This window comes from Arachis ipaensis, chromosome B03, assembly GCF_000816755.2.
Source record: "Arachis ipaensis cultivar K30076 chromosome B03, Araip1.1, whole genome shotgun sequence".
Lineage (NCBI taxonomy): Eukaryota > Viridiplantae > Streptophyta > Magnoliopsida > Fabales > Fabaceae > Arachis > Arachis ipaensis.
In genome coordinates, this window is record NC_029787.2 from 13,829,146 (window position 1) to 13,841,256 (window position 12,111).

The 12,111-nt window shown below is 36.9% G+C and overlaps 1 protein-coding gene across 2 annotated transcripts; it reads right to left on the reverse strand.

Annotated features, from left to right (window-relative positions):
• On the reverse strand, positions 1,128 to 5,676 carry LOC107629722 (branchpoint-bridging protein). Of its 2 annotated transcripts, XR_001618023.2 has the most exons (3): positions 3,045 to 5,676; positions 2,378 to 2,414; positions 1,128 to 2,153 (listed from the first exon to the last, which is right to left on the reverse strand). XR_001618023.2 is itself a non-coding variant. In XM_016332589.2 (2 exons), exon 1 carries the CDS (start codon positions 5,498 to 5,500, stop codon positions 3,074 to 3,076), a length of 2,427 nt encoding a protein of 808 aa, XP_016188075.1. In that variant the 5' UTR covers positions 5,501 to 5,675; the 3' UTR covers positions 1,133 to 2,153; positions 3,045 to 3,073. The 2 variants fall into 2 exon arrangements, 1 of the variants encoding a protein (XP_016188075.1); XM_016332589.2 differs by lacking the exon at positions 2,378 to 2,414 and having other exon boundaries at positions 1,133 to 2,153; positions 3,045 to 5,675.

A 12,111-nucleotide genomic window follows, 5' to 3' on the forward strand; every position in this document is an offset into this window, starting at 1 on the left:
TATTTAGAGGAGAGATTGAAACTGAGAGACTAAGATTTAATGAAGTCTCTATAATGTATTTAGTATAAAGTATACAAGACTTTGCTATGTCTCACTATCTTATTTGATTTAAAATAAATACAAATACTGAAACAAATAAAATTACTTTACTATCCTTATTAAATAAAAAATTAAAAACAAAATAAACACTCCCACTTCTTCCAGCACCCTCCTAAGGTGAGACTGGGGCGAGATCTGTTAGGCCCTCTCCCGGTGCTTCTGGCACTTCCTCTCAGAGAGGCTTTGGAGGAGAGCAAGATCAAAGGTGAGACCGGAGTGAGATCTGTTCAGATGCGCCGGAGACATCACCAGAGATCTACTACTATTGAGGTTGGAGAGGTGAGAGGGTAGATGGGGTAGAATAAGAATTCAAAAAATTAGATGAGGGTATTGCATAAATAAAATATTATTAAAATTTTAATTTTCGTCCCAAAAAATTTCAGATTCTTGTGTCTTCATTTTCTAGAAATGCTTAATTTAAGAGACTAAAATTTTGGAGACAAAGACTAAAATTTTAGTTTCAAACTACCAAAAACTACCAAACACAATTCTGAATCTGAATCTCAACCTCAGAGTAAACACTACCTAAAAGCGCAACTTATTCTTCAAACCCTTTCTCTTCTCTTCCCAATCAAACATCAACTCACAAATACTGCAAAACAATCATGTTCAACACTCAAAATAAATCGCATTTCAAGAAACTTGAGGACAGCCCATATTACATTTAGTGTCAGGTGTCAACACGTTTCTGAGAATGGAAACACCAAATCCACTAAGCAATTGATAGTTCACATCTTAGATAGTACTAGAAAGGTGGACATGGTACCTATTAACCATTAGGAGGGCTTCCAGAACCTACATATTTACCTCGACAGACCAACAAACTAGAAAAACGAAAGGCCTATTTGATTTTCACTTTTTTTTTAAGATTTTGTAAATGAAAAAAGAAAAAGTAAAAACAGAATTTTAGATTTTTTACTACTTCTCTTTTTTCTTTAGAGAATCTTAAAATTAGAAAACATTGAAAACGAGAATGAAAACACAAACTAAATAGGCCCTAATATGACTGGGGGATTTCATGACAATAATTTAACATTTAATTGTTGGCGACCATAAAGCTTTATTTCCCAGCGGCATTACAATTCAATTGTTCATTTTAATCCAAAAAGAACAGATAAAGGAGTTTTCTACAATACTATGATTATCTACTATATCTATCTTCACCCAGCAACACAGCTAAATGAAGCATGTGAAAACGACTCAAAACCCTACCAACAATCAATTTCATCTCAGCCTCCATCTTATGCCCAACAATATTTGCCCTCCTCAGAGGACCATATGAATGATCACCTCAGAACAAATGGGAAACTTCATACTTGCCTGTATCATCATCATACAAGAACTTGGTGTTCATAACACCGTGTCAGCTTAAGTTCAATTGAGGAGAAATGTGTAAAGGACACCAAATTTTGACATTCATCATGCCAAAAACCTAAAAAATGTTTGAAATCTTTTACCTGCCACACTGCAACTGTTAAATATATACATTTTTTTTAAATTATCTTGTAAACCAACCCGAAATATGCCCAAAATGAAATGACAAGGCATGATTTACCTTCAGGAAGGAGGTGTATGATAAAAGGCATCTAAAAGGCAGCTTCAGCACCAAGCAATTATGAGACTTAGGGCCATCAAAAACAAATGATTTAGGCTCATCATAAAAACTACAAGTCAGAACTCAGAATCAGCTCTGAATGAACTCAATAAACCGAGAATGACAAAACAAATTTATCAATGAAACACCAGGAACCAGCTGCCATAGAAGTTCGGACAAACTTTCAGAATGAGACATTAGAAACCAGACATTAATGTATAAATCAATAAAATACCAAAAGAAAATAATTAAGACGGTGTTAAGTCCTACACAACAAAAAGAGATTAATAATAATCATGACAATAATAAGCTCTGATGTTGTGTCTACTGTATGAAGACTTTTCTCAACTTCTAGCCCAAAACTCTGCAAAGTTCATAAGAGTACACAGCAAGGTTAAAGTGAGTCCCATACTTCGAAGAAAGACATGGCAAGAGGTTAGAGCTCCAAGAAACATCAGGCCTGTACAATGTTGCATCATAACAATGAGGTGTTAACAAAGGCAAAATCTTGATTAAATATAATAGTAAAAATATAAAAAGCCATAGCTAATATTGCAAGTTGTTTTAAACCACTTGAAAAGAATAAATAAAAAAAAAAAGGTATACAACACTAAAGACACACTACAAGAGAGCTGGAGCTGAAATAAATCAAATTTAAAGTATGTGGATATCACATATACTTACAAAATCATACCAGTTTGCCCATCCCTCTGTAAGGGCCCTTCAGATATACAAAAGCCCAAGTGGAAGCAAGTTAACAAAGAGAGGTGAATAAGTTGATTTACATAATTAATTAAATTAGTTTAATTATCTTCCTTGTGTGTGTGTGTGTTTTACTTGGTCTGTTGGTGTGAATTTGGGAGACGGGAGGGAGGGGGAGAAAATCAGGGAGTTCAGAGATGGCCCTCTATTTTTTTCTGAAACACTTCAAGGAAAACAACGCTTATATATATCCATTGGGGGTCCAAGCTGCAGATGAAAATCGCAACTCAAATGCAAAACATGTAACCATGAATATGACCACACGGAATAATTTGGTATAATTAATTTTTTTATATCAATATTCATGAGTTACTAGGACAAGCTGAAATCCAGAAGGGAAAGCTTACTCAGAACCTGTTTCCAATTAAAGTAAATCCAAACAAGTAATGGTTTTCTCAGGATGCTCATCAGCTGAAAGAGCTACAGTACATGAGTCACAAGAAGCTTTTATGTGAATTAAAAAACATGGACTTATGACTAAATGCAAAGTAAGCTATATATCAGATGTAAAAAGCAAGTTAGCAATTGAATTATAGATTCAATCAAATACAACATTCATATGGGCCAAAAATGGAGATGACACACGCACCTTTGGAAATCAATTCCAACAAAACTAGATCATTTCATCTCTGCCATGAACTTCTCATACTCTGAATCTGCAGCCGATGAAGCAGGCGGAGGAATTGGTGGATTTGTGGCCCAAGGCACATTGCCTATTCCCTGTGATTGATCTGCACCATATGTTGTCTTTTCTGCAGATGAAGCAGGAGGTGGTACCGGAGGATTACTGGCCCAAGGCACATTCCCAATGTGGGACTGGTCTGAAGTAGAGGGAGGACCAGGCGCAGAAGGGGGAGGTGGTGGAGGAACTGCATTGTAGTATGGAGGATAACCATATGATGCAGGGTAAGTAGGTTGAGGTGGTGGAGGCATTGAAGGCACCGAGTTCCCATATATAGAGGGTACAGACTGAGTAGTGGTACTATTGTCAGACTGCACTCCAGGAGGGTAACTCTGCTGAACTTCACTGCTGGATGCAGGTTGGGATGTGGCACCAGGAGGGCCTGTCTGGACAGGCGGATATTGAACACCATAGGGAGGCAGAGGCTGGCCTTGCATAGGAGGATACATTGTTGACCCAGGAGGAGGTGGCGCATAAGCAGCATATGGAGGAGGAGGAGGAGCAGGAGGACCCCACGGAACAGGGGTACCACCATAACTTGGAGGGGGCGCACTACCAATTGGACCACCAGCAGCATATTGCTGGGATGGATAGGCACCAAGTGGCTGGCTTGGAACAGGATAAGTGGGCACAGAAGATGCTGGAGGACCAGGAGGTACAACAGGCTGAGGAGGCTTACCAGCAACTCTCACAGCAATGGTTCGGCCCTCAAGGCGATGACCATTCATGGCCGAAATTGCATTATTTGCCATTTGAATATCAGCATACTTCACAAATCCATATCCTTTACTTAAACCTGACACTCGATCCTTGATAACTTTGGCCATAACAATCTCACCAAATTGTTGAAACAGTTGGATCAGACCATCATCATCAAGAGTGGGTGGCAAATACCCAATGTACAAATTTGTATCATCAATTTCCTTTTTAATCGTAGCAGAACCTAAGCCAGGGTGTGCTGTACTACCACCAGTTGAAGCAGCACTGTTGTTTGCCCAAGGGGGATTACTTGCAGAGTTGCCGGGACCAATCGCCAGCGTAGGAGTTTGCTTTGTTGCAGATTCAGGAACAGTACCTCCCAACTCTGCCAGGAAGTTCTGATACTCATCATCCATCTTCTTCCCAGTAGCACCCTTTACCGGGCAATCGATGCTTGGATGTCCACCATCGCCACAATGCTTACAGACAACCTCGCTCTTAAATGTTGAAGTCCTTGTAGGACAAGCATATTGACGATGACCAGGTTCACCACACAATCGACAATACTCTTCGTCCCTAATCGTCCCATTTAAGGCTGCAAGTTCCCTAAGCTGTTGCCTCTTGTGCTCATTCAATACCTCATCCACAGGTTGCAAGAGCTTCTCCACCATACCCGCAGCAGCATCAAGCGATTCCTGTGTCTCTGCCTCCACTAAAACATGCAAATCCTCATTCTCCGAAGGATCAGGTTTTAAATCCCTCTTCTGTTGCAGCCTACCTTCTTTCACTGATCCTTTACCCCGAATCACAATTTTAGCACCAGTTTCTTTCTCCATCCGCTTCTGCGTGTTACCTCTAGGGCCAATAATCAGTCCTATGAAATTGTAACCAGGGTATTCTTTCATCGGTATAAAGAGCTTCTTCTGAAGCTTTGGAGGCCTATAATCAGCTGGAGGCTTAAAGGCAGGGTTTTTCTTAATAATCTGAGATATAATCTCCTGCCTCTCCTTCTGCAATCTCTCACGAGCACGATACTCCCTAGTGTTAATCCTAATTCCCATGTTATCATATATAGGTTCAGGTGAAGGGGATCGAGCACCTTCAGGGCGATCATCTAAAGGCAAACCCGATTGCAACATTCTACTAATCTCAAGTAGCCTACTATTCAAAGCTTGAATCTCAGGATCGAATTCAATACCTCCCATGAAATCAGGAAGCTGAATCACTGGCTTCGGATCGTCATCAGCCCACCGCGACTTCCTCTTCCTCACTTTGGTGCCAGAATCGGCATCGCCACCGCCACAGCTGTTGCTCTGGTCGTTGGAATCAGGCTGCGGGTCCCACCGGCTCCTACGTCGGCGCCTGCTGGTTGTCTCTTCCTCGCCGCCGGATTGGTCCTTGTCGGTGCCACTGCGGGTGGTGGTACCGGTCAACCCGTTCTCGGATATCAAAGGTTTGGCGACCTGAGGCGGGTAATTCACATCAGCACCGACGGCTGCCTGGCCGTTCTCCGATGTGTTCGGGTGGCCAGGGTCAGTAGTGTTGGCAGCATCTGAATAGTGAGGTTCGGAATTGTGAAGATGCAAGGATGGATCGTATGAATTCAGGGTCTCTGATGAAGGAAGCGGAGGCGTAGGGTTAGGGTTGGAATCGATAGCCTCCATGGATTGCAGAGAAAGAGAGAGAGAGAAGGGTTAGGGTTTTAATTCGAAGATGTGGAAAGAAGAATATAGATTCAAGATTGTCGTGTACTCGTATGCGAAGCAAGATGAGAAGAGATGCAAAGTCTCTTCTTATCTGAGATTAGATTATTACAAAAAGAAACAAAACGCAGCGACTGAATAATATTTTTGTTCTGTTGTTATTGTTGTTTATTCCTTTTGCCCGTACATCCTTTTATAGGCATACAAAACTAGCTTTGTCAAACCTCATTAAATCCATTCTCTCTTGAGAATGATTCCTTCAATATTGAGAAGGTGAGTCTACGTGGTCATCCATATCACAACACTCCCCCTTGGATGACCATTCAGGATTATTGCCTCGTTAAAACCTTACTAAAGAAAAACCCAGTGGGAAAAAAAATTTTAGTGAAGGAAAAAGAGTACAATATCCTTTAGTGATGGGGACTGCCTCATTAAAAACCTTGTCAAGAAAAACCCAATGGGAAAAAAACCTGACCAAGGGAAAAAGAGTACAGTCTCCCCCTCTTGTCGACATCATTTAATATCTCGAAATCGACGCATCCCAATCTCATGTACCAATCTTTCAAAGGAGGATTTCGGGAGTGACTTTGTGAATAAATCTGCCAGATTGTCACTTGAACGGATCTGTTGGACATCAATTGTCCCTTGATTTTGAAGGTCATGAGTGAAAAAGAATTTGGGAGAAATATGCTTTGTTCTATCACCTTTGATGTATCCGCCTTTAAGTTGAGCAATGCATGCTGTATTATCTTCAAACAGGACAGTTGGAGCTATCTTATGATCAATCAGTCCACATGATGACATAATATATTGAATCAAACTCCTTAGCCAAAAACACTCGCGACTAGCTTCATGAATCGCCAGTATTTCAGCATGATTAGAGGAGGTTGCTGCAATCGTTTGTTTCGTGGACCTCCATGATATAGCTGTACCACCATATGTGAACAGGTATCCTGTTTGAGATCTCCCTTTATGTGGATCAGACAAGTATCCAGCATCTGCATAGCCAACTAATTGTGACTTGGATCCATAGGGATAAAACAAACCCATATCAACCGTCCCATGAAGATATCGAAAGATTTGTTTGATTCCACTCCAATGTCTTCTGGTTGGAGAGGAACTATATCTTGCTAGTAAATTCACAGCAAAAGATATGTCAGGTCGCGTATTATTAGCAAGATACATTAGCGCTCCAATGGCACTAAGATATGCTACTTCAGGACCAAGGATATCTTCATTTTCTTCTTTAGGACGAAATTGATCCTTTTTCACATCTAAAGATCTTACAATCATTGGGGTACTTAATGGATGTGACTTATCCATATAAAATCTTTTCAAGATCTTTTCTGTGTATGTTGTTTGATGAATAACGGGTCCCATTTTGGTGCGATTAGGTGGTGCAATGGGAACATATATCGCACACCCAAATATTCTTAAATGGGAAACATTTGGCTGCTGGCCAAAAGCTAATTGTATAGGAGAGAATTGATGATAACTCGTTGGCCTCAAACGAATAAGTGCTGTGGCATGTAAAATAGCATGCCCCCAAACCGAGGTTGGGAGATTTGTTCTCATAAGCAAGGGTCTAGCAATTAATTGGAGGATGGAATTTTTATAAACCAATTAGCCACCAAAGCTTTAATACACAAAATAAATAAATTCAAAATTATTGAAGATTCATTGATAAAAGATATTTATTAGAATGGATGAGGTTAGTTACTATGTTTTCATCTTTATTTCTAAATATAAGAGTTTGAAAGAGTTAAAGAACCTTTTGCAATGAACAAAATTAAAGTCCAATTAAGTATCTCACAAGTTAAAGGACCGTCTAGAAGGATGACACTTTGGATCCTATCATGCAGGCAGCTTTTCATTACAAACAGTGAATTTATAATGTCAAGAAGATCAAATCTAAAAGAAGAACACATACAATATTAATTACAACAAAGAATTTAAAATCATAAAATTTAAATAAATAAATAGACAAACTTAATGAAATGGTGGAAACTTATATTTTAATTTGTAAGTTGAACCTCATACTTAATATAAGAAGCAAGATGAAAATTCAAAATATTATTCTAAAGAATTCAAAGTTGTCAATTAAGAGTGAAAATACCACAAATATTTTTAAGATCATGTCAAATATATTTTTGAAGGACCAAATTCCTAATATGATCTTTAAATAACTTAGCAATCTACTTAAAATGAAAAGTGAACAAACACCAAACGAAAAAATTTTGATGGGCCATTAAGCTTGAAAGCTTTTCAAAATATAGAATTACCAAAACCAAATTGTTAGCTGTTCAGGCATTTGTTTAGTTTTGTTCACAATTTTGTTAGATAAATAGTGAAAATAAAAAATAAATATAAAAATATATTTCAATTTTTTCTTCACATAAACCAATTCTCTATTTTTAAGGTAAAGTCAACAAAAGATTTCATATTTTCTTTTGTTATATCATGCTTTCACTTTTTTCATATATTGTTTTTTAGAAAATAAAAATCACTCAATATGAACAAAAATATAAAATCAATAATAGAAGATGAAAACTGAAACCAAATACCAATTCTGCCCTAAAGTACTAAAAATGGAAAAAACAAAAAGGGGGGCAAGTAAATCTGATTGGTTCACATGAATTATTTTTGAAGAGTACACAACATGCAAATTGAATATCGTTATATTAAATTATTTTTTAGGTTAAGGTAATTCATATTCCCATAAGTTTTTTGAAAGTGTTACTCTACTTAGCTTAACAGAAATGTTTATTGACACATCTTGCTATATGCATTTTTCTGCTAGTCACGTTTATCAACAACCTACAATAAAATATAATCAGTTAAATGCAGCTACAGGTAATACCAAAGTTTTGTTGCAGCAAAATTTGTAATGTGCTGAAATTTCAAATAATACAAAAAAAACCATCATAGCACATACTTTTATTAATCCTAATGTGTGATTTAAAGAAATTCTAATTTGTGATTAAAAATACATGAAAGACTTTGAACTTAAGAAGAACAACCCCTCTTTCAATTCTACAATAAGTATCTTCATATGCTCTCTCCATTAATCCATATCTGACCCTTCCCCATGCTTTCCATGTCCAAAGCCAATGGTTCATTTCCATCTGGTGCATCGGAATAAACATGAATGTTCATTTATCATGGTATTAGCAAGCTTATATATAGTTGTTAAAATTCAAATTCCTAATCCACATTAAAAGAAACTATTGTTACCTTGTGCCATTTCAATTAGCTAGAGAATATATCTGATGAAGTATTTTGATGAAATCAAGTTCTAGTGGGTTCAATTTGAAAATTTATACACCCTATATAATCGACTACCGCTAGATATAATACTATATGATGGTACATACATGCACCAAAAATAAGATAACTGAGAATGCCAAAGAGCACTTGAATTGAAAACCGATAGTTAAATTAACGTAATAAATGGTATGAGTGATATTCTCATATGTTGATATGCAGTTCTTAGTTGCTGGATACAAAGCTAATGATGAAGGATTTTTCTGCTCTCCAAGATAATTTGGATTAAAATAATGTTATAAAAAATAACAACTTTTAATGGTGATATGAGAAACTGGGAAAAAAGGGAACACAACATAAGGGGTTACTTGAAATTGAAGATGGCATCAAAGGTTGCTATTTCACTATTTTTCAATATAAGTTGCCTTCAAAATGCTAAAAAGAAAAAAAATTCAACTTTAGAAATTTCAGAGAAGTAAACTACTTCTATGCCACAAATAAAGTTGGAGTTAAAAGGATCATAACATTATAATCAAGTCAATAGAACTATTTTTGCTGAAAATAGCATAACATAAATCAAATGTCTTCATATCAGAATTAAAGGGCTTCAATTACTTCCTAAAGAAAAATATAGTTTCCATGGCAACATATATAAAAGACAGACATTCATGCTGGTTGTAGTAGAGAAACAGATCAAAATACCTGTTAGAAAAATGGCCAACTCAATTAGCAATGCATTTGAATATACTGCACAACTCACAACAAAGGCAAAACCACAATCTTTAAATTCCTGAAAGAATCTACAAATAGATCAAAGTGTTTTTTTTTTTGAAGGGAAAAGTCTCAGAACCAAAGCTGTAGGCCTGTAGCAAATTAGTTAAGAGTACCACGAAAAAAGAGTAGATTCCGATGTGCTAACTTGTGATATCCATTGAAGACGTCAGATACCTAGCGGTCCTTATTACTCCCTTTCCGCTCGAGGCTACCAATGTTTCTGCCTGGGAAAAATGAACCTGACTTGCTATTAAATGAAGACGAAAGTGAATGCTTCTTGGTCAATGATTCCTGGCCGTAACCTTTGTGTCTTTGGTGCGACCACCTGCAAATGCATATTATCAAACGTCCATAAACACAATGTACATATTAGTATATCTAAATACCTAAACTTCCAAGTTACCATTTGGTAGATCATGTCTTCAGGGCTAAATTCAGTTTAATTTGAAATGATTCAACTTCAGAGTAGTAGTAGTACTACTTAGCATAATCAAGCAATAAAACTCAACACTTCTAAAGAGCATAAAAGTTTTTCAAAAAACCAAAAGTACAATAAATAAACACTTCCATGATGAAGCAAGATGAGCAAAAAAAATATTTATCTAAGACACGTCAATAAAATGAGGAATAAAAAATAATGCTGTTAGATAATTTTGAGTATTTTATTTAAGAAAACCATAAAGCATTTTATCTGTGATCCTAAGTGTTAATTGTAAAGTTATCTTTATTTTAACTATTAGATCAAATAAATATTTAGTGTTAATTGTACAGAGTTATCTTTATTTTAACCATAAAGCAACAATGTTAAGGATGATTTATTTAACTATTTAGTGTTAATTGTATAGTGTTATCTTTGTTTTAACCATACGAACAACCAAATCTGACTTCAAGCGCCTCATCCTCAACCTCACAGTTCTATTCTCATTCATTCTAGGTTTCTCGTTCCAATGAAAATCCATCGAAATCTACTGTGCTCCACTCCCCTTCGACCGAATTGAATTCTTCTCCTTGCAACTGGAGTTCAATCCCTTACTTTCCCTGCTGATTTCGAGCCATACACGTCAAGACTTGGTCGGATCCTGGCGGTGAACATGGGAGTAAACAGCAAAGCGGCAGAGAGAACCCCGGCGCGGCAGAGAGGGCAGTTTGTGTGGGAACGAAGCCAAGCATCGATGCAATCAACATAGAAGGTTTGTGAGCAAAGAGGCAAGGTTCGAACGTAATCATCGTCTTCGAATTCGAAGCGGCAAATGGCACAGTCGCGACGTGAAGATGAACGGCGAGAAGTGTCGTTGAGTTCACTAGTGTATCGGGCAACATAAAGGGAAAAAGGGATGGTTTTGATGGTGATGATGTTAGTGGTGGTGGTGGTTGGGGATGAGAGTGGCGGTGATGAAGGATTTGGGTGAGAATAGTAGTGTGGAGTAAAAAGAGAAGTTAGAATTAGATTATATTAGAGGGTATTTTGGAGATTTTAAATAATTTTTTAGGGTTCGGATAGTTTTGTTAGCAAAATTCCATCTTTCATGGGTAGAAATGGTAGTTTTGCTTATTCGTGGGTAGATTTATCAGCGTTCTGAACTTTCATGAGTAGAAATGGTAGTTTACTCATCTTAATTATATTGAGATAATTATATTGGTAAATATTGATACTAAAGTTATCTATTTATGCATCTTTATTTTATATCTATTTTCTCTTCCTTATTTATTTATTTTGCAACACGTTATCAGTACGAGGCTCTGATCAAATTTTAGGAAGACTCAGGTAACAAATTTTCATTATGTTGAAGCTCTCTCATCTTGAATTTAATGCTCTTGATATATCTGGAAACAATTACTTATCATGGATACTAGATGCTGAAATCCATCTTGATTTAATGGATCTTGGAGATACCATTAAGGCTGAAAATAATGCATTCCAGAAGGATAAAGACAAAGCCATGATCTTCCTTCGTTGTCATCTTGACGAAGGACTGAAAAATGAATATCTCACATTAAAAGATCCTGCAGATCTGTGGAAAAACCTTGAAGAAATGAATAATCATCAAAAGACAATGATACTTTCTCAAGCCTGATATGAATGGACGCACTTGCGTCTACAAGATTTTAAATCCATAAGTGAATATAATTCAGCAATATTTCGAATCACCTCACGAATGAAATTATGTGGGGAAAAGATAACTGATAATGATATGTTAGAGAAAACTTTCTCAACCTTCCATGCCTCGAATGTGCTCTACAGCAGCAGTATCGAGAAAAAGGATTTGAAAAATATTTTGAATTAATTTCTTGCCTTCATGTTACTGAACGCAACAATGAGTTGCTTTTAAAAAAATCATGAAACGCACCCACCTGGCGCCGCCCCATTTTCTGAAGCAAATGCGACAAATCATATACCCAGAAAAGGTAAATGGCAAGGTTTTGACAACAAAAAAACTTATGGAAGGAAGAGAAATTATGTTCACAAGAAAGGATCTCACCAGAAGTGGGATAAAGAAAAGAACAATGGAAAAATAAATCAACAGAGGATAAAT

Coding starts and splice junctions, on each gene's coding strand:
- LOC107629722 (XM_016332589.2), bottom strand. CDS start 5,500: ATGGAGGCTATCGATTCCAACCCTAACCCTACGCCTCCGCTTCCTTCA.